Below are 21,210 nucleotides of genomic sequence, written 5' to 3' on the forward strand. Positions count from 1 at the left end.
TTTGCCCCACAGGTCATTTGCAAGGTGCCTCTGTAATGTCCCATGCAAGAAACTGAGAAGTCTTGGAAGACTCGGCATGTGTTTGCGCACATGTATGTGTAAGCCATAGAGAGAGAGAGAGAGAGAGAGAGAGAAGTGGAAGTCATGCAAGGTATGTGTATTCTGGGAGTGCTATTAATGAGCCACAGAACTGTGACTCATAGAATCACAGCATATGGGGGAAAGAAAATCAGTACAATAGATTATTTTTTAGAGCTGACCCAGTAAACCCATGACAGGGCCTCACAAAAACTCACTTTGTCTCTGCTTGTCATTAGGCTTCTTATGAAGTTAAGGATTGCATCCCTTCATTTATTGCAATAAAGTTAGGAGAAAACTGTCCAGATAGGCCTTTGAGTGATATTCTGTTTGGGAGTAGGTTACACATGTGCCATACCATAGAAGTGTGGTGCTATAAATGTTATTGGGGTTTGCAAGAAGGTAAAGCTTGGAAAGAGATTATGAAGTTATTGTAATTCACCTTAGGGTTAAAGTGAACGGGGTTATTCAAATGAAGTTTCTGATGAGGCAGGGTAATGCACTTTAGGCTTAGAGTGAACTTGGGGTTATTCAGATGAGGGTTCTGATGAGGTCAGGGTAATTCACTTTAGGGTTAAAGTGAACGGGGTTCTTCAAATGAAGTTTCTGATGAGGCAGGGTAATGCACTTTAGGCTTAGAGTGAACTTGGGGTTATTCAGATGAGGGTTCTGATGAGGTCAGGGTAATTCACTTTAGGTTTAGAACTTGGGCCCCCAGCGATGATTTGAGCTCGGACACCTGACGATGCTCACGTGGTCTCCTCCCCTGATGAGGTGCACCTGATGCCATCCCAATAAGAGGATGTCCACCTGCTGAGGAGCACCATCCCGAGTGAGAGTATCAGTTTTGGGGGCTTCTTTTGACTAAGACTGGGATGATTTGACAAAGACACTTGGCTGTGCGAGGAACTCTCTCACATAACCACACTCTCCTGCATCCCACACCTGTGTTTTACTGATACCTACATAAGGCTTTTTTCAACTAGTGCACACACCACTGCCACACTCGTAACACGTCCATACCTTTGCTCAGGCTCTCCTTCAACGCGCACGTGGGAACTTGCTAGACGTATGCCTTCATTTCTCACATTTTCAGGTCCCACAGCAGTAGAAATGGACCATGTCTTATTTGGAGCGGCAGTCGCGCAGTGCCTTTTTGAGGGAGCTGTGCAAAACGAGATGGGGCTGCACTGGCTTTTCTGGCACGCAAATGAACCACAGAGCCCTTTCTTTCCAAACGCGTTGTTTGACGCCTTACAAATTGCTTTAGCGTGTATATTTAGAGCCGGATTTGTCATGAGAAAACACAAGCGCGAGCAGCTCACGGAAGCACAGACGCCGAGGGCTGGGCGGGTTGAGTCTACACCGTCCTCATGCGGCATTTAAGGCCGGCCCCTCGCTAGCAGGGAGGATCAACTCAACAGAGCCGTGTGTTCGACATAGTGTGCTGTTTGCGCGCGTCTATTTCTCGTAGTTAACACGACGATGGCAGAAGTAGCTCCAGCCCCCGCCGCCGCTGCGCCGGCCAAAGCGCCCAAGAAGAAAGCTGCTGCGAGGCCCAAGAAAGCGGGACCCAGCGTCGGTGAGCTTATCGTCAAAGCTGTTTCTGCTTCCAAAGAACGGAGCGGCGTCTCTCTCGCCGCTCTGAAGAAAGCTCTGGCTGCGGGCGGTTACGACGTGGAGAAGAACAACACTCGCGTCAAGCTTGCTATCAAAAGCTTGGTGACAAAGGGAACTCTGGTGCAGACCAAAGGTACCGGTGCCTCTGGATCTTTTAAGATCAACAAGAAGCAAGCTGAAGCCAAGAAGACGCCCGCTAAGAAAGCCGCGCCTAAGGCGAAAAAAGCGCCCGCCAAGAAACCTGCCGCGGCTAAAAAGCCCAAGAAGGTAGCGGCAAAGAAGCCCGCCGCCGCCGCCGCTGCAAAGAAGTCTCCCAAGAAGGCGAAGAAACCTGCTGCCGCCGCGAAAGCCACCAAGAGCCCTAAGAAAGCAAAGAAGCCGGCCACCCCGAAGAAGGCAGCCAAGAGCCCCAAGAAGGCAAAGACTGTCAAGCCCAAGACTGCCAAGCCAAAGGCTGCAAAGGCGAAAAAAGCTGCCCCCAAGAAGAAGTAAACGTGCATGTTTTCATGTCTTGGTATCCCCAAAAGGCTCTTTTAAGAGCCACCCACTTTTCTCTTCCAAAGAGCGGTTTTCTTTAAACTCTCGAAATGATTACGAGCGAACAAATACGGCCAGGTGTGTAATTGGAGTTTATTTTAACGTGCGATTTCATCCATACAGTATGACTGAGGACTACTGAAATTTGGGAGAAAAGGGAAGGTATTGGGTTTAAATGGGGTGGCAACAGGAAAAAAGTATTATGTATGGAGTGTTTTTAATGAGAATTTGACTGAGAATGTGAAGGACTTTTGTTGATGATTGATTGATTGTGTGATAAATTCGAAGATTTGGAAAACGCGATGTAAGATGATTATTGAGCAATGTATAGTACCTGCAGAAACTTTAAACAGATCGTGTGTGAGTTAAAAGGGTTGAAGACGATTGATAGAGGAAAAAAGACATTTCCCTGGGTTTTTTGGACATAGAAATGGATGATGTATAGCTAATTTACAGATGTAAATTGTATTGTTAATGTATAGAGTGAAGGTAGTCTGGGTCCTCCGGTGGATATTGTTTGTGAGGTTTTTGTGATGGAGTGTTTGTATTGAATTTTCTTAATAAAGTCAATTGAAAAGTGGAAAGGGAGGCCGGCTTTGGAAGTGAACGAGTGCTTCGCGATTGGTTATTCGTCCTGTCCTCCTTAGCCAATAGGAGAGGAGTTGACTTTGCTATATCTGAAGCGTTGTTAGGTGAACGGTGATTATTTCAGCTTTGCTCACAAGACGCAGTTGTATTTATAATGAGTGGAAGAGGGAAGACCGGCGGTAAGGCCAGGGCTAAGGCCAAGACTCGCTCCTCTCGCGCTGGCTTGCAGTTCCCTGTGGGCCGTGTGCACAGGCTTCTGCGCAAAGGTAATTATGCCGAGCGCGTTGGTGCCGGTGCTCCGGTCTATTTGGCTGCTGTGCTGGAGTATCTGACTGCTGAGATTCTCGAGTTGGCAGGCAACGCCGCCCGTGACAACAAGAAGACCCGTATCATTCCTCGTCATCTGCAGCTCGCCGTGCGTAACGACGAGGAGTTGAACAAGCTGTTGGGAGGTGTGACTATTGCTCAAGGTGGCGTGCTGCCCAACATTCAGGCTGTTCTGCTGCCCAAGAAAACCGAGAAGACGGTCAAGACCAAGTAAATTCATCTCTGCTGCGTTGTCTGCAGATCCCAAAGGCTCTTTTAAGAGCCACCCACATTGACTGATGAAGTGCAACTGTTCCTATCTGTTCTACCTTGCATTTTTCTCGCGACTACCAAATGATTAATGGGCACCGCTGTCCACTACCGTATCACGTCGAAGCGCACGTACACCTTCCCCCTTTTTATGCGCCCAATAGCATCTGATGAAAGCAAGTACGTACATCTATGTACGTATTTGTAAGAGTAGTAGCTATATGTATATGCGCGCGATGCTGTTGGTGCTATAAACATGCAAAAACGTAACAGGGACTACGTTCAGGAATGTACACTGGAGGCAAATAAAAAGTACGGCTAGAAATGTGTTGCCGTGAGCCCGCCTCAGAAGTAGGCGTATCGTCTTGCTTTTTGAAATGCGCGCGTAGTGGAACACGGGCCAATTGTCTTGATGTGACGTAGCCTTGTTTGTCCAATGGATGGCAGGCTTACTGAAGACGCCCAATGAGCGCAGGTCGGCGTTATGGCTTAAAAAGGATCCCGTCTGAGTTGCTTCTTATTCTCTTTCTTTGTCAGTTAAGGGTAGAGTTCCGTCGCTATGGCAAGAACGAAGCAGACCGCCCGTAAGTCCACCGGTGGTAAAGCCCCGAGAAAGCAGCTTGCCACCAAGGCTGCCCGCAAGAGCGCCCCAGCCACCGGCGGCGTGAAGAAGCCTCATCGTTACAGGCCTGGTACCGTAGCTCTGAGGGAGATTCGTCGTTATCAGAAGTCTACCGAGTTGCTGATCCGCAAGCTGCCCTTCCAGCGCCTGGTGAGAGAAATTGCTCAGGATTTCAAGACCGATCTCCGTTTCCAGAGCTCTGCCGTTATGGCCTTGCAGGAGGCTAGCGAGGCATACCTGGTGGGCCTGTTCGAGGATACTAACTTGTGCGCAATCCACGCCAAGAGAGTCACCATCATGCCCAAGGACATCCAGTTGGCCCGCCGCATTCGCGGAGAGCGTGCTTAAACTGATCGCTCGGCGTCATGTCCCAAACTACCCAAAGGCTCTTTTAAGAGCCACCTAATCGTTTCGCTGCAAAATGAGCAAGTGGCCTTAGCAACGCTTGAAACTGATGCGTCGTTGTTATAACGTGTATCTGACATGTGTTTCTAGGTTACGCAATCTAAAGTTGGTTTAGGAGTGGTTAATTACATAGCTGAGAAAGTATGGCAACGGAGGGATTTTTATATAGTAGGACTGGGCAAGAAAAAGGCCTTCGATTAGATTTCTAGAGACTACTTATGGTGCACTTTGCAACATTTTGGTTTTCCAGGGAGGTTTGTCAATATTAAATTATTGTATCAGTTAAGAGGCGCTTTGAAATGTGAAGTTGTGGCTGGAGCGAAATTAAATGAAAGTGATGGGGTATGGATAGGAGATGGGCAACCTGTACCAATAGATGTAGAAATAAAAAAATGAAATTAAAATATTAGGTTTGATGGTATTAAATGGTTCCATTCAGAGGTACAATTTAAATTTCATATATTTAATGTAAAGTGGCATTCATTGTTAATTCCACAATAATGCATTATAAAATTATGTTCATGTTTTTATTTGATTTATTTCACGTTCATGTTTTATCTATTATTTTACTCTTCTTTATTGTTGTTGTTTATATACCTTATTGATAGGGGTAATGGTTCAAAAATGTAAGAGGACTAGTATTCTGTTGTTGAACTCTTGATTGTAAAATCTATAAAAATATATAACTGTTTTGGCCAAAATATTCACGACTACCGTTTCCTTTCAATATAACGCGTTTAAACTACTTTCTGTACATTTCTATGACTTTTTTTACGCTATACTTAAAACGTACCTCTTTTCTCAACATCTCATAACTTGTCTTCTTATTCGTATTTGTTAATTAATGTGTTGATTGTTTTAATGTATTTGTTTCTGCATCTTTGGCATAGTAAAGCAACCTTGAGTCTGTGAAAGGTTCTATATAAATTAAACTTATTATTTATTATTATTCTACAAGTGCCACGTTTCTGATGGAACTCCACATTTTCCATTTCAATTTATATATTTTTAAAGCTAAAACGTGACTAAAAATACAAATAAAACCGTCTAGAAGATCAAGTGCCATGGGAGGTAATAATATAAATGATCCTCTGCTGCCATCTTGTGGCCAAAAATGGAAAACTTCCATGATATTCAATCATTAAGGGCACCTCTTTTTAATCAGAACGCTATCAGAATGTAAAAGTATATTGAAGAACAATTAGCCAGTTTCTCTTGGGAGAAACAACAACAATAATAATAATAATAAGCATATGGAGTGGGTATGTCCTTCTCAGAAATCATTTCTAGGCTTAGCTGACAGCCACTGTCATAAAGGTTTCTTTGCTTTTGGATCTACTGTTGAAATAAACAGAATAATTGTCTTTCATCATAAAAAACCGAGCCCTAACAAATAGCTAAAAATGCTCTGAAGACAAATAAAATGGTTTTAGAAATGGACTTGCCTTTCATGATTCTTCTTCTTCTTATTCTTATTCTTCTTACTACTGTAAGCCTACTCATGGTTAGTTAGAGGAGACTTATATTAATTTCTTTATGTGTTTATTTTATTCATGTTCCACAAGCACTTAATATGTGAGATCAAAGCATGCTTTTCATGCATTTATTTCCATAATCTCATTATGGTCTTTTTTCTTTTTTTTTTCTTTTGTGAACTACTGAAATTACCCATCTGGAACCCCATAGTTGGTTTGTTTGCTGTACTATGTACCAGGCCTCCTTAACAGATAGCATGTCACACAACAATATTTACAGTGGTATGCAACGGTTTGGGCACCCCTGGTCAAAATGTATGTTACTGTGAACAGATAAGCAAGTTGTAGATGAATTGCTCCCCAAAATGCTTAGTACCAAGTAGCACCTCCTTTGGCAAGCATCTCATCTTGTAAGCACTTTGTGTAGCCAGCCAAGAGTCTTCCGATTCTTGTTTGAGGGATTTTCATCCATTCTTCCTTGCAACAGTCTTCCACTTCTGTGAGATTCCTGGGCTGTCTTGCATGCACTGTTCTTTTGATGTCTATCCATAGATTTCAATGCTGTTCAGATCAGGGGACTGTGAGGGCCATGGCTAAACCTTCAGCTTGCACCTTTTGAGGTAGTTTATTATGGATTTTGAGGTGTGTTTAGGATCATTATCCATTTGTATAAGCCATCCTCTTTTCAACCTCAGCATTTTTACAGAATGGTGTTATGCTTGCTTCCAGAATTTTCTGGAAGTTCATTGAATCCATTTCCCCCTCTACCCGTGAAAACCTCCCCGTGCCATTGGCTGCAATACTACCCCAAAACATGATTGATACCCCCCCACCATCTTAATGGTTATAGAGGTGCCATTTTTTCTCCAACCATACATGTTTAGATTTTCTTTTGCAACCTTCTGATGCAGAATTTTGTGGTAAGGACGGAGGAGACGTTTTCTTCTTATGATGCTTCCATAAAGGTCATGTTTGTGCAGGTGTCTCTGAACAGTAGAACAATGTACCACACCACCAGAGTGTGCTAAATCTTCCTGAAAGTCCTTTGCAGTCAAGCAAGGGTTCTAATTTCCCTTTCTAACAATCCTACAATCAGACGTCTCTGAAATGTTTCTTGGTCTTCCAGAGCTCACCTTGACCGGCACTATTCCTGTTAACCACCATTTCTTAATTACATTTCAAACTGAGGAAATTGCGACCTGAAACTCATTGCTATCATCCTATAGCTTTCTTCTGTTTTATGGGCCTCAACAATTTTCATTTTCATTTTGCTAAGCAGCTGTTTAGAAGAACCCATGGCTGCTGGTTTCTGGGACAAGGTTAGAGGAGTCTGGCTGTTTATAAAGCTTTGAATTTTGCATCACCTGGCCTTTCTTAACAATGATTGTGTACAAGCCATAACCATAACAGGCTAATGAAGGTCTGAGACTGCGGTCAAAGTTATTTGAGCGTTCAAATCTCCTAGCTACTCCTTTTTTCACTCTAAAATTGTACAAAACCAAACTAATAAACTGACGTTGCTTAAAATGTTGAAAAGTGTGTTTCATCTTTACCTGTATGCCTTTTGGAGATCATTTCATCTTCAAATTGATTACTTGTTCACAGTAACATATACTTTGAGCAGGGGTGCACAAACTTTTGCATGCCAATGTATGGCTGCACTTCTATTTTGTTCTTTCAGAACACAGCTGAAATCTTTTTATTAACAATTTCCTTCTCTACCCTTACAATATATTCTTAGCCAAAACTGTCTTCTTCTTGATTTTGCAATGGTCTATTTTTCGTCAGAGAGAGTGAGAGAGTGAGTGTGTGTGTGTGTGTGTGTGTGTGTGTTTGTTTTTGTGCGCTACTGTTTGTTTTGATGTAGCTCTGCATTTGCATTTCCTGAAAGAAAGGGGATGAAAGAAAGAACTACAAAGAGTAACAATAGCACTGGAAGAACAAGTATAATAACAATGTACAATTAGACTATTTATTCAGGGGGTTGAGAAATATTACTGACACATGGTTCTAAACTATCACTTTTGAACATGCCTTCAAATCACTTTGGCAACCACTGTTGAAAGCATGACGATCATAAACACACGGTGCACAAGCGTTAAGCTGTTCCACAAATCTAATAATAAATGGCCAACAGTTCTTGATTCCAAATGAAACTGTCCCTTCAGGTCTCTTGAAGACAGAAAGAAGTCAACTCTCATTTTGTTGTGGCTGCTTTTACAGTTTGGCCACAAGATGGTAACGAAGCTCCATCTATCAGAACATCCCAATCAGTATTAGTGTGTTTTACTCGCCATCATTTAGCCAATTTAGTTTTCTTGTTTTTTTATTTGAAATATACTTCTATTCCTCCTCTTCCTCCCCCTTTTCCTACTGTTGATAATAATAGTAGTAATAATAACAATAATAGTGGTGGTGATCATGTTAACAAAAATATTAATAATAATAGGGTAGTTTCCCTGTGCTGAGTTCAGGCTGCCCTCCAGTACAGGTTTCAAGCTTGACATTTTAAGTAAAGCTACTTGACAGTGATGATAAAATTCCCAACCCGGCAGTTGAGTCATACTTTTTACAACATTTTATTGAGCATTTTTTTTGGAATGTAGCCTTTGAAGGCCCTTGAATGCTGTATTTGGGCATACAAGTGTGTTTTCCTATGATTTACAAGCGTAGTGATGTCCTTTATTAATGCTTGAAGGACGAGGGTACGTGGACGGAGTTATGTTATGTGAAAATAGCAGTTAAGCTGCCACTGTTGCAGAGGAAGATGAAAGTGAGAAGACAGCAGATTCTCTAACCTGAACTACATGTTGTTCTTGGCTGGTGGGAACCCTAAGAGGCCTAATGAACACACGGATTAGGAGTGTGTATATAATTTCTATATTTTCCAGCAAGAGTCTTTAAACTTAGGGCTTTTCAGCACCAGTGCTGAGGACCTACTTCCATTCTGACTCTTCTTCTTTTGATTAGTAGCAGTTGTAACAATTGTAGGCCAGCTTATGCTGCACGGAATCTTTTGTTGTCTTTGCTTGTTTGTTATCGTTCTTTTTCTTCCCTTACGTTGTTGTTCGTTGTTATTGTCTAAGATCTCTTAGATGTTCTATCTATGAATTGTCGTTTTGCCAAATAGTATTGAGTTTTTATTCCAGTCTGGCTAAGTGTTGTGCTGGAGGCGTTTGGAGGGGCATGGTATTTAGCTCCGCCTCCTCGAGTGCTCCTTGTCTTCAACCAGGTCCTTTAGAAGAGAATAATAGTGGCGCACTGGGTGAAAGCGCTTCATTATTTCGCTTTTCGTTGAGTGGTGAAAGAAGCCTAAGCGATGTCTGGAAGAGGAAAGGGTGGTAAGGGCCTTGGGAAAGGAGGCGCTAAGCGTCACCGTAAGGTGCTCCGCGACAACATCCAGGGTATCACTAAGCCCGCTATCCGCCGTCTGGCTCGTCGTGGCGGCGTCAAGCGCATCTCCGGTCTGATCTACGAGGAGACCCGTGGTGTGCTGAAAGTGTTCCTGGAGAACGTTATCAGGGACGCGGTCACCTACACCGAGCATGCCAAGCGGAAGACGGTCACCGCCATGGACGTGGTTTATGCTCTGAAACGCCAGGGACGTACTCTGTACGGCTTCGGAGGTTAAACGCTGAGTTCCAAAACGATCAAACCAACGGCTCTTTTAAGAGCCACCCATCCACTCGGTTAAAGAGTTGTTTTGTGTGTCTATGAGCGCCTATAAGTGTCTAGTGCCTGAATGCGCACAAAAGACGTTTAGTTCTATATTGATGAGGGCTGTAACACGCTTTTAAACGTCTGCATGTTGTAGGCTCCAAATCCTAGCCCAAAATAAGACGATAATGTTAAAAACAATACCTGGTACAACCGATTGTGTGCGTGTGAGTTAAAAAGGTTGAAAACGATTGATTATTGGAGGAAAAAAATACATTTTGGACTCTTGGAGGTATATAAATGGATGATGTTTACCTAATTTACAGATGTAAATTGTATTGTTAATGTATAGAGTGAAGGTAGTCTGGGTCCTCCGGTGGATCTTGTTTGTGAGGCTTTTGTGAAGGAGTGTGTGTGTGTGTATTGAATTGAATTGTTTCAATAAAGTCAATTTAAAAATGGATTAAGAGGTGAACGCTATGGGGTGGCGGAGCAACGATAGGGTGGTTCCTGTGAGAGGAGGGGTTGTTTTCTGGCCAATGATGGCTTGTCATGACCGAGGAGGGGAGGGTGTGTTCAAATTAGAATACCAGAGTCTAAATAAACTGGGTGTTCAGGCGCCGTTTTTTATTCTGTTGTGGTTTACTCAGCAACGAGCGTCATGCCCGAGCCTGCCAAGTCCGCGCCGAAGAAGGGATCCAAAAAAGCCGTGACTAAGACGGCCGGTAAAGGAGGCAAGAAGCGCAGAAAGTCGAGGAAGGAGAGTTATGCTATCTACGTGTACAAAGTCCTGAAACAGGTCCACCCCGACACCGGTATCTCTTCCAAGGCTATGGGGATCATGAATTCCTTTGTGAATGATATCTTCGAGCGCATCGCTGGTGAGGCTTCTCGTCTCGCTCACTACAACAAGCGTTCAACCATCACCTCCAGGGAGATCCAGACCGCCGTGCGCCTTCTGCTTCCTGGTGAGCTGGCCAAGCACGCCGTATCTGAGGGTACAAAGGCCGTCACCAAGTACACCAGCTCCAAGTAAAGCGTCTTAGTGCGACTTGACTAACCCAAAGGCTCTTTTAAGAGCCACCCACGTTTTCATCAAAGAGATTTTCTATCATGAGAGTGCATGTATGGTAAAATGAGAATAGAGTTCTAGCTGAAGTGCTTGTGTGCTTTGGCCTCGTTTCTCTTCCCATTTTCTGCGTGTTTTATTAATCCATTTTCATAGCCTTTATTCGGCTGCATGTAGCTTGCAATATATTAAATGTGTTAGACACTTGTCAGTGATCAGTGTTTTATTTATTTGTTTGTGTATGTGTGTGTGTGTGTGTGTGTGATATATATATATATATATATATATGCTCTGTTGTATCCTACAAGCATGCCATGCCATAATATTCTTTTCACATGTTTTTCCCTGTTTGCTGTAGAAGAAGTCTAGTCACCTGTAGATGTTTAGCATTTGCCCACTCCTTGTACTGCATACACATGGCAGCTATTCTTTACAGTCAATTCCTACCACTTTCACAACAGTTTATTCATTCTATTCTTAATGGTCTAGGCCTACGTGACCCCTTTGCCCCACAGGTCATTTGCAAGGTGCCTCTGTAATGTCCCATGCAAGAAACTGAGAAGTCTTGGAAGACTCGGCATGTGTTTGCGCACATGTATGTGTAAGCCATAGAGAGAGAGAGAGAGAGAGAGAGAGAAGTGGAAGTCATGCAAGGTATGTGTATTCTGGGAGTGCTATTAATGAGCCACAGAACTGTGACTCATAGAATCACAGCATATGGGGGAAAGAAAATCAGTACAATAGATTATTTTTTAGAGCTGACCCAGTAAACCCATGACAGGGCCTCACAAAAACTCACTTTGTCTCTGCTTGTCATTAGGCTTCTTATGAAGTTAAGGATTGCATCCCTTCATTTATTGCAATAAAGTTAGGAGAAAACTGTCCAGATAGGCCTTTGAGTGATATTCTGTTTGGGAGTAGGTTACACATGTGCCATACCATAGAAGTGTGGTGCTATAAATGTTATTGGGGTTTGCAAGAAGGTAAAGCTTGGAAAGAGATTATGAAGTTATTGTAATTCACCTTAGGGTTAAAGTGAACGGGGTTATTCAAATGAAGTTTCTGATGAGGCAGGGTAATGCACTTTAGGCTTAGAGTGAACTTGGGGTTATTCAGATGAGGGTTCTGATGAGGTCAGGGTAATTCACTTTAGGGTTAAAGTGAACGGGGTTCTTCAAATGAAGTTTCTGATGAGGCAGGGTAATGCACTTTAGGCTTAGAGTGAACTTGGGGTTATTCAGATGAGGGTTCTGATGAGGTCAGGGTAATTCACTTTAGGTTTAGAACTTGGGCCCCCAGCGATGATTTGAGCTCGGACACCTGACGATGCTCACGTGGTCTCCTCCCCTGATGAGGTGCACCTGATGCCATCCCAATAAGAGGATGTCCACCTGCTGAGGAGCACCATCCCGAGTGAGAGTATCAGTTTTGGGGGCTTCTTTTGACTAAGACTGGGATGATTTGACAAAGACACTTGGCTGTGCGAGGAACTCTCTCACATAACCACACTCTCCTGCATCCCACACCTGTGTTTTACTGATACCTACATAAGGCTTTTTTCAACTAGTGCACACACCACTGCCACACTCGTAACACGTCCATACCTTTGCTCAGGCTCTCCTTCAACGCGCACGTGGGAACTTGCTAGACGTATGCCTTCATTTCTCACATTTTCAGGTCCCACAGCAGTAGAAATGGACCATGTCTTATTTGGAGCGGCAGTCGCGCAGTGCCTTTTTGAGGGAGCTGTGCAAAACGAGATGGGGCTGCACTGGCTTTTCTGGCACGCAAATGAACCACAGAGCCCTTTCTTTCCAAACGCGTTGTTTGACGCCTTACAAATTGCTTTAGCGTGTATATTTAGAGCCGGATTTGTCATGAGAAAACACAAGCGCGAGCAGCTCACGGAAGCACAGACGCCGAGGGCTGGGCGGGTTGAGTCTACACCGTCCTCATGCGGCATTTAAGGCCGGCCCCTCGCTAGCAGGGAGGATCAACTCAACAGAGCCGTGTGTTCGACATAGTGTGCTGTTTGCGCGCGTCTATTTCTCGTAGTTAACACGACGATGGCAGAAGTAGCTCCAGCCCCCGCCGCCGCTGCGCCGGCCAAAGCGCCCAAGAAGAAAGCTGCTGCGAGGCCCAAGAAAGCGGGACCCAGCGTCGGTGAGCTTATCGTCAAAGCTGTTTCTGCTTCCAAAGAACGGAGCGGCGTCTCTCTCGCCGCTCTGAAGAAAGCTCTGGCTGCGGGCGGTTACGACGTGGAGAAGAACAACACTCGCGTCAAGCTTGCTATCAAAAGCTTGGTGACAAAGGGAACTCTGGTGCAGACCAAAGGTACCGGTGCCTCTGGATCTTTTAAGATCAACAAGAAGCAAGCTGAAGCCAAGAAGACGCCCGCTAAGAAAGCCGCGCCTAAGGCGAAAAAAGCGCCCGCCAAGAAACCTGCCGCGGCTAAAAAGCCCAAGAAGGTAGCGGCAAAGAAGCCCGCCGCCGCCGCCGCTGCAAAGAAGTCTCCCAAGAAGGCGAAGAAACCTGCTGCCGCCGCGAAAGCCACCAAGAGCCCTAAGAAAGCAAAGAAGCCGGCCACCCCGAAGAAGGCAGCCAAGAGCCCCAAGAAGGCAAAGACTGTCAAGCCCAAGACTGCCAAGCCAAAGGCTGCAAAGGCGAAAAAAGCTGCCCCCAAGAAGAAGTAAACGTGCATGTTTTCATGTCTTGGTATCCCCAAAAGGCTCTTTTAAGAGCCACCCACTTTTCTCTTCCAAAGAGCGGTTTTCTTTAAACTCTCGAAATGATTACGAGCGAACAAATACGGCCAGGTGTGTAATTGGAGTTTATTTTAACGTGCGATTTCATCCATACAGTATGACTGAGGACTACTGAAATTTGGGAGAAAAGGGAAGGTATTGGGTTTAAATGGGGTGGCAACAGGAAAAAAGTATTATGTATGGAGTGTTTTTAATGAGAATTTGACTGAGAATGTGAAGGACTTTTGTTGATGATTGATTGATTGTGTGATAAATTCGAAGATTTGGAAAACGCGATGTAAGATGATTATTGAGCAATGTATAGTACCTGCAGAAACTTTAAACAGATCGTGTGTGAGTTAAAAGGGTTGAAGACGATTGATAGAGGAAAAAAGACATTTCCCTGGGTTTTTTGGACATAGAAATGGATGATGTATAGCTAATTTACAGATGTAAATTGTATTGTTAATGTATAGAGTGAAGGTAGTCTGGGTCCTCCGGTGGATATTGTTTGTGAGGTTTTTGTGATGGAGTGTTTGTATTGAATTTTCTTAATAAAGTCAATTGAAAAGTGGAAAGGGAGGCCGGCTTTGGAAGTGAACGAGTGCTTCGCGATTGGTTATTCGTCCTGTCCTCCTTAGCCAATAGGAGAGGAGTTGACTTTGCTATATCTGAAGCGTTGTTAGGTGAACGGTGATTATTTCAGCTTTGCTCACAAGACGCAGTTGTATTTATAATGAGTGGAAGAGGGAAGACCGGCGGTAAGGCCAGGGCTAAGGCCAAGACTCGCTCCTCTCGCGCTGGCTTGCAGTTCCCTGTGGGCCGTGTGCACAGGCTTCTGCGCAAAGGTAATTATGCCGAGCGCGTTGGTGCCGGTGCTCCGGTCTATTTGGCTGCTGTGCTGGAGTATCTGACTGCTGAGATTCTCGAGTTGGCAGGCAACGCCGCCCGTGACAACAAGAAGACCCGTATCATTCCTCGTCATCTGCAGCTCGCCGTGCGTAACGACGAGGAGTTGAACAAGCTGTTGGGAGGTGTGACTATTGCTCAAGGTGGCGTGCTGCCCAACATTCAGGCTGTTCTGCTGCCCAAGAAAACCGAGAAGACGGTCAAGACCAAGTAAATTCATCTCTGCTGCGTTGTCTGCAGATCCCAAAGGCTCTTTTAAGAGCCACCCACATTGACTGATGAAGTGCAACTGTTCCTATCTGTTCTACCTTGCATTTTTCTCGAGACTACCAAATGATTAATGGGCACCGCTGTCCACTACCGTATCACGTCGAAGCGCACGTACACCTTCCCCCTTTTTATGCGCCCAATAGCATCTGATGAAAGCAAGTACGTACATCTATGTACGTATTTGTAAGAGTAGTAGCTATATGTATATGCGCGCGATGCTGTTGGTGCTATAAACATGCAAAAACGTAACAGGGACTACGTTCAGGAATGTACACTGGAGGCAAATAAAAAGTACGGCTAGAAATGTGTTGCCGTGAGCCCGCCTCAGAAGTAGGCGTATCGTCTTGCTTTTTGAAATGCGCGCGTAGTGGAACACGGGCCAATTGTCTTGATGTGACGTAGCCTTGTTTGTCCAATGGATGGCAGGCTTACTGAAGACGCCCAATGAGCGCAGGTCGGCGTTATGGCTTAAAAAGGATCCCGTCTGAGTTGCTTCTTATTCTCTTTCTTTGTCAGTTAAGGGTAGAGTTCCGTCGCTATGGCAAGAACGAAGCAGACCGCCCGTAAGTCCACCGGTGGTAAAGCCCCGAGAAAGCAGCTTGCCACCAAGGCTGCCCGCAAGAGCGCCCCAGCCACCGGCGGCGTGAAGAAGCCTCATCGTTACAGGCCTGGTACCGTAGCTCTGAGGGAGATTCGTCGTTATCAGAAGTCTACCGAGTTGCTGATCCGCAAGCTGCCCTTCCAGCGCCTGGTGAGAGAAATTGCTCAGGATTTCAAGACCGATCTCCGTTTCCAGAGCTCTGCCGTTATGGCCTTGCAGGAGGCTAGCGAGGCATACCTGGTGGGCCTGTTCGAGGATACTAACTTGTGCGCAATCCACGCCAAGAGAGTCACCATCATGCCCAAGGACATCCAGTTGGCCCGCCGCATTCGCGGAGAGCGTGCTTAAACTGATCGCTCGGCGTCATGTCCCAAACTACCCAAAGGCTCTTTTAAGAGCCACCTAATCGTTTCGCTGCAAAATGAGCAAGTGGCCTTAGCAACGCTTGAAACTGATGCGTCGTTGTTATAACGTGTATCTGACATGTGTTTCTAGGTTACGCAATCTAAAGTTGGTTTAGGAGTGGTTAATTACATAGCTGAGAAAGTATGGCAACGGAGGGATTTTTATATAGTAGGACTGGGCAAGAAAAAGGCCTTCGATTAGATTTCTAGAGACTACTTATGGTGCACTTTGCAACATTTTGGTTTTCCAGGGAGGTTTGTCAATATTAAATTATTGTATCAGTTAAGAGGCGCTTTGAAATGTGAAGTTGTGGCTGGAGCGAAATTAAATGAAAGTGATGGGGTATGGATAGGAGATGGGCAACCTGTACCAATAGATGTAGAAATAAAAAAATGAAATTAAAATATTAGGTTTGATGGTATTAAATGGTTCCATTCAGAGGTACAATTTAAATTTCATATATTTAATGTAAAGTGGCATTCATTGTTAATTCCACAATAATGCATTATAAAATTATGTTCATGTTTTTATTTGATTTATTTCACGTTCATGTTTTATCTATTATTTTACTCTTCTTTATTGTTGTTGTTTATATACCTTATTGATAGGGGTAATGGTTCAAAAATGTAAGAGGACTAGTATTCTGTTGTTGAACTCTTGATTGTAAAATCTATAAAAATATATAACTGTTTTGGCCAAAATATTCACGACTACCGTTTCCTTTCAATATAACGCGTTTAAACTACTTTCTGTACATTTCTATGACTTTTTTTACGCTATACTTAAAACGTACCTCTTTTCTCAACATCTCATAACTTGTCTTCTTATTCGTATTTGTTAATTAATGTGTTGATTGTTTTAATGTATTTGTTTCTGCATCTTTGGCATAGTAAAGCAACCTTGAGTCTGTGAAAGGTTCTATATAAATTAAACTTATTATTTATTATTATTCTACAAGTGCCACGTTTCTGATGGAACTCCACATTTTCCATTTCAATTTATATATTTTTAAAGCTAAAACGTGACTAAAAATACAAATAAAACCGTCTAGAAGATCAAGTGCCATGGGAGGTAATAATATAAATGATCCTCTGCTGCCATCTTGTGGCCAAAAATGGAAAACTTCCATGATATTCAATCATTAAGGGCACCTCTTTTTAATCAGAACGCTATCAGAATGTAAAAGTATATTGAAGAACAATTAGCCAGTTTCTCTTGGGAGAAACAACAACAATAATAATAATAATAAGCATATGGAGTGGGTATGTCCTTCTCAGAAATCATTTCTAGGCTTAGCTGACAGCCACTGTCATAAAGGTTTCTTTGCTTTTGGATCTACTGTTGAAATAAACAGAATAATTGTCTTTCATCATAAAAAACCGAGCCCTAACAAATAGCTAAAAATGCTCTGAAGACAAATAAAATGGTTTTAGAAATGGACTTGCCTTTCATGATTCTTCTTCTTCTTATTCTTATTCTTCTTACTACTGTAAGCCTACTCATGGTTAGTTAGAGGAGACTTATATTAATTTCTTTATGTGTTTATTTTATTCATGTTCCACAAGCACTTAATATGTGAGATCAAAGCATGCTTTTCATGCATTTATTTCCATAATCTCATTATGGTCTTTTTTCTTTTTTTTTTCTTTTGTGAACTACTGAAATTACCCATCTGGAACCCCATAGTTGGTTTGTTTGCTGTACTATGTACCAGGCCTCCTTAACAGATAGCATGTCACACAACAATATTTACAGTGGTATGCAACGGTTTGGGCACCCCTGGTCAAAATGTATGTTACTGTGAACAGATAAGCAAGTTGTAGATGAATTGCTCCCCAAAATGCTTAGTACCAAGTAGCACCTCCTTTGGCAAGCATCTCATCTTGTAAGCACTTTGTGTAGCCAGCCAAGAGTCTTCCGATTCTTGTTTGAGGGATTTTCATCCATTCTTCCTTGCAACAGTCTTCCACTTCTGTGAGATTCCTGGGCTGTCTTGCATGCACTGTTCTTTTGATGTCTATCCATAGATTTCAATGCTGTTCAGATCAGGGGACTGTGAGGGCCATGGCTAAACCTTCAGCTTGCACCTTTTGAGGTAGTTTATTATGGATTTTGAGGTGTGTTTAGGATCATTATCCATTTGTATAAGCCATCCTCTTTTCAACCTCAGCATTTTTACAGAATGGTGTTATGCTTGCTTCCAGAATTTTCTGGAAGTTCATTGAATCCATTTCCCCCTCTACCCGTGAAAACCTCCCCGTGCCATTGGCTGCAATACTACCCCAAAACATGATTGATACCCCCCCACCATCTTAATGGTTATAGAGGTGCCATTTTTTCTCCAACCATACATGTTTAGATTTTCTTTTGCAACCTTCTGATGCAGAATTTTGTGGTAAGGACGGAGGAGACGTTTTCTTCTTATGATGCTTCCATAAAGGTCATGTTTGTGCAGGTGTCTCTGAACAGTAGAACAATGTACCACACCACCAGAGTGTGCTAAATCTTCCTGAAAGTCCTTTGCAGTCAAGCAAGGGTTCTAATTTCCCTTTCTAACAATCCTACAATCAGACGTCTCTGAAATGTTTCTTGGTCTTCCAGAGCTCACCTTGACCGGCACTATTCCTGTTAACCACCATTTCTTAATTACATTTCAAACTGAGGAAATTGCGACCTGAAACTCATTGCTATCATCCTATAGCTTTCTTCTGTTTTATGGGCCTCAACAATTTTCATTTTCATTTTGCTAAGCAGCTGTTTGGAAGAACCCATGGCTGCTGGTTTCTGGGACAAGGTTAGAGGAGTCTGGCTGTTTATAAAGCTTTGAATTTTGCATCACCTGGCCTTTCTTAACAATGATTGTGTACAAGCCATAACCATAACAGGCTAATGAAGGTCTGAGACTGCGGTCAAAGTTATTTGAGCGTTCAAATCTCCTAGCTACTCCTTTTTTCACTCTAAAATTGTACAAAACCAAACTAATAAACTGACGTTGCTTAAAATGTTGAAAAGTGTGTTTCATCTTTACCTGTATGCCTTTTGGAGATCATTTCATCTTCAAATTGATTACTTGTTCACAGTAACATATACTTTGAGCAGGGGTGCACAAACTTTTGCATGCCAATGTATGGCTGCACTTCTATTTTGTTCTTTCAGAACACAGCTGAAATCTTTTTATTAACAATTTCCTTCTCTACCCTTACAATATATTCTTAGCCAAAACTGTCTTCTTCTTGATTTTGCAATGGTCTATTTTTCGTCAGAGAGAGTGAGAGAGTGAGTGTGTGTGTGTGTGTGTGTGTGTGTGTTTGTTTTTGTGCGCTACTGTTTGTTTTGATGTAGCTCTGCATTTGCATTTCCTGAAAGAAAGGGGATGAAAGAAAGAACTACAAAGAGTAACAATAGCACTGGAAGAACAAGTATAATAACAATGTACAATTAGACTATTTATTCAGGGGGTTGAGAAATATTACTGACACATGGTTCTAAACTATCACTTTTGAACATGCCTTCAAATCACTTTGGCAACCACTGTTGAAAGCATGACGATCATAAACACACGGTGCACAAGCGTTAAGCTGTTCCACAAATCTAATAATAAATGGCCAACAGTTCTTGATTCCAAATGAAACTGTCCCTTCAGGTCTCTTGAAGACAGAAAGAAGTCAACTCTCATTTTGTTGTGGCTGCTTTTACAGTTTGGCCACAAGATGGTAACGAAGCTCCATCTATCAGAACATCCCAATCAGTATTAGTGTGTTTTACTCGCCATCATTTAGCCAATTTAGTTTTCTTGTTTTTTTATTTGAAATATACTTCTATTCCTCCTCTTCCTCCCCCTTTTCCTACTGTTGATAATAATAGTAGTAATAATAACAATAATAGTGGTGGTGATCATGTTAACAAAAATATTAATAATAATAGGGTAGTTTCCCTGTGCTGAGTTCAGGCTGCCCTCCAGTACAGGTTTCAAGCTTGACATTTTAAGTAAAGCTACTTGACAGTGATGATAAAATTCCCAACCCGGCAGTTGAGTCATACTTTTTACAACATTTTATTGAGCATTTTTTTTGGAATGTAGCCTTTGAAGGCCCTTGAATGCTGTATTTGGGCATACAAGTGTGTTTTCCTATGATTTACAAGCGTAGTGATGTCCTTTATTAATGCTTGAAGGACGAGGGTACGTGGACGGAGTTATGTTATGTGAAAATAGCAGTTAAGCTGCCACTGTTGCAGAGGAAGATGAAAGTGAGAAGACAGCAGATTCTCTAACCTGAACTACATGTTGTTCTTGGCTGGTGGGAACCCTAAGAGGCCTAATGAACACACGGATTAGGAGTGTGTATATAATTTCTATATTTTCCAGCAAGAGTCTTTAAACTTAGGGCTTTTCAGCACCAGTGCTGAGGACCTACTTCCATTCTGACTCTTCTTCTTTTGATTAGTAGCAGTTGTAACAATTGTAGGCCAGCTTATGCTGCACGGAATCTTTTGTTGTCTTTGCTTGTTTGTTATCGTTCTTTTTCTTCCCTTACGTTGTTGTTCGTTGTTATTGTCTAAGATCTCTTAGATGTTCTATCTATGAATTGTCGTTTTGCCAAATAGTATTGAGTTTTTATTCCAGTCTGGCTAAGTGTTGTGCTGGAGGCGTTTGGAGGGGCATGGTATTTAGCTCCGCCTCCTCGAGTGCTCCTTGTCTTCAACCAGGTCCTTTAGAAGAGAATAATAGTGGCGCACTGGGTGAAAGCGCTTCATTATTTCGCTTTTCGTTGAGTGGTGAAAGAAGCCTAAGCGATGTCTGGAAGAGGAAAGGGTGGTAAGGGCCTTGGGAAAGGAGGCGCTAAGCGTCACCGTAAGGTGCTCCGCGACAACATCCAGGGTATCACTAAGCCCGCTATCCGCCGTCTGGCTCGTCGTGGCGGCGTCAAGCGCATCTCCGGTCTGATCTACGAGGAGACCCGTGGTGTGCTGAAAGTGTTCCTGGAGAACGTTATCAGGGACGCGGTCACCTACACCGAGCATGCCAAGCGGAAGACGGTCACCGCCATGGACGTGGTTTATGCTCTGAAACGCCAGGGACGTACTCTGTACGGCTTCGGAGGTTAAACGCTGAGTTCCAAAACGATCAAACCAACGGCTCTTTTAAGAGCCACCCATCCACTCGGTTAAAGAGTTGTTTTGTGTGTCTATGAGCGCCTATAAGTGTCTAGTGCCTGAATGCGCACAAAAGACGTTTAGTTCTATATTGATGAGGGCTGTAACACGCTTTTAAACGTCTGCATGTTGTAGGCTCCAAATCCTAGCCCAAAATAAGACGATAATGTTAAAAACAATACCTGGTACAACCGATTGTGTGCGTGTGAGTTAAAAAGGTTGAAAACGATTGATTATTGGAGGAAAAAAATACATCTTGCACTCTTTCGGAGGTATATAAATAGATGATGTTTACCTAATTTATAGATGTAAATTGTATTGTTAATGTATAGAGTGAAGGTAGTTTGGGTCCTCCGGTGGATCTTGTTTGTGAGGCTTTTGTGATGGAGTGTGTGTGTGTATTGAATTGAATTGTTTCAATAAAGTCAATTTAAAAATGGATTAAGAGGTGAACGCTATGGGGTGGCGGAGCAACGATAGGAAGGTTCCTGTGAGAGGAG

The 21,210-nt window shown here is 43.0% G+C and overlaps 7 protein-coding genes and 2 pseudogenes across 7 annotated transcripts; all 9 read left to right on the forward strand.

Moving 5' to 3' along the window:
- The first annotated feature begins 1,470 nt into the window (after nt 1–1,470).
- Nucleotides 1,471–2,826, forward strand: LOC145652736 (histone H1 pseudogene; annotated as a pseudogene).
- A 151-nt stretch (nt 2,827–2,977) lies between these two features.
- LOC118240569 (histone H2A-like) lies at nt 2,978–3,462 on the forward strand. Its single transcript, XM_035521464.2, has one exon. It carries the CDS (start codon nt 2,978–2,980, stop codon nt 3,362–3,364), a length of 387 nt encoding a protein of 128 aa, XP_035377357.1. The 3' UTR covers nt 3,365–3,462.
- A 277-nt stretch (nt 3,463–3,739) lies between these two features.
- Nucleotides 3,740–5,129, forward strand: LOC145652738 (histone H3). The gene has a single exon (XM_081703902.1). It carries the CDS (start codon nt 3,959–3,961, stop codon nt 4,367–4,369), a length of 411 nt encoding a protein of 136 aa, XP_081560028.1. The 5' UTR covers nt 3,740–3,958; the 3' UTR covers nt 4,370–5,129.
- Nucleotides 5,130–9,208: 4,079 nt separating this feature from the next.
- LOC145652741 (histone H4) lies at nt 9,209–10,021 on the forward strand. Its single transcript, XM_081703906.1, has one exon. It carries the CDS (start codon nt 9,221–9,223, stop codon nt 9,530–9,532), a length of 312 nt encoding a protein of 103 aa, XP_081560032.1. The 5' UTR covers nt 9,209–9,220; the 3' UTR covers nt 9,533–10,021.
- A 77-nt stretch (nt 10,022–10,098) lies between these two features.
- LOC145652740 (histone H2B) lies at nt 10,099–10,838 on the forward strand. Its single transcript, XM_081703905.1, has one exon. The coding sequence runs from the start codon at nt 10,220–10,222 to the stop codon at nt 10,592–10,594; it is 375 nt and encodes a 124-aa protein (XP_081560031.1). The 5' UTR covers nt 10,099–10,219; the 3' UTR covers nt 10,595–10,838.
- Nucleotides 10,839–12,600: 1,762 nt separating this feature from the next.
- LOC145643294 (histone H1 pseudogene) lies at nt 12,601–13,956 on the forward strand (annotated as a pseudogene).
- A 151-nt stretch (nt 13,957–14,107) lies between these two features.
- On the forward strand, nt 14,108–14,778 carry LOC145652739 (histone H2A-like). Its single transcript, XM_081703903.1, has one exon. The coding sequence runs from the start codon at nt 14,108–14,110 to the stop codon at nt 14,492–14,494; it is 387 nt and encodes a 128-aa protein (XP_081560029.1). The 3' UTR covers nt 14,495–14,778.
- Nucleotides 14,779–14,989: 211 nt separating this feature from the next.
- Nucleotides 14,990–16,259, forward strand: LOC145652737 (histone H3). Its single transcript, XM_081703901.1, has one exon. It carries the CDS (start codon nt 15,089–15,091, stop codon nt 15,497–15,499), a length of 411 nt encoding a protein of 136 aa, XP_081560027.1. The 5' UTR covers nt 14,990–15,088; the 3' UTR covers nt 15,500–16,259.
- A 4,079-nt stretch (nt 16,260–20,338) lies between these two features.
- Nucleotides 20,339–21,102, forward strand: LOC145652750 (histone H4). Its single transcript, XM_081703915.1, has one exon. It carries the CDS (start codon nt 20,351–20,353, stop codon nt 20,660–20,662), a length of 312 nt encoding a protein of 103 aa, XP_081560041.1. The 5' UTR covers nt 20,339–20,350; the 3' UTR covers nt 20,663–21,102.
- The last annotated feature ends 108 nt before the right edge of the window (nt 21,103–21,210 follow it).

This window comes from Electrophorus electricus, chromosome 21 (genome assembly GCF_041902795.1).
Source record: "Electrophorus electricus isolate QZ-2024a chromosome 21, ASM4190279v1, whole genome shotgun sequence".
NCBI classification, from domain to species: Eukaryota; Metazoa; Chordata; class Actinopteri; order Gymnotiformes; family Gymnotidae; genus Electrophorus; species Electrophorus electricus.

What these genes read in the sequence shown, in the direction of transcription:
- LOC118240569 (XM_035521464.2), top strand. Translation starts at nt 2,978, where the DNA reads ATGAGTGGAAGAGGGAAGACCGGCGGTAAGGCCAGGGCTAAGGCCAAG.
- LOC145652738 (XM_081703902.1), top strand. Translation starts at nt 3,959, where the DNA reads ATGGCAAGAACGAAGCAGACCGCCCGTAAGTCCACCGGTGGTAAAGCC.
- LOC145652741 (XM_081703906.1), top strand. Translation starts at nt 9,221, where the DNA reads ATGTCTGGAAGAGGAAAGGGTGGTAAGGGCCTTGGGAAAGGAGGCGCT.
- LOC145652740 (XM_081703905.1), top strand. Translation starts at nt 10,220, where the DNA reads ATGCCCGAGCCTGCCAAGTCCGCGCCGAAGAAGGGATCCAAAAAAGCC.
- LOC145652739 (XM_081703903.1), top strand. Translation starts at nt 14,108, where the DNA reads ATGAGTGGAAGAGGGAAGACCGGCGGTAAGGCCAGGGCTAAGGCCAAG.
- LOC145652737 (XM_081703901.1), top strand. Translation starts at nt 15,089, where the DNA reads ATGGCAAGAACGAAGCAGACCGCCCGTAAGTCCACCGGTGGTAAAGCC.
- LOC145652750 (XM_081703915.1), top strand. Translation starts at nt 20,351, where the DNA reads ATGTCTGGAAGAGGAAAGGGTGGTAAGGGCCTTGGGAAAGGAGGCGCT.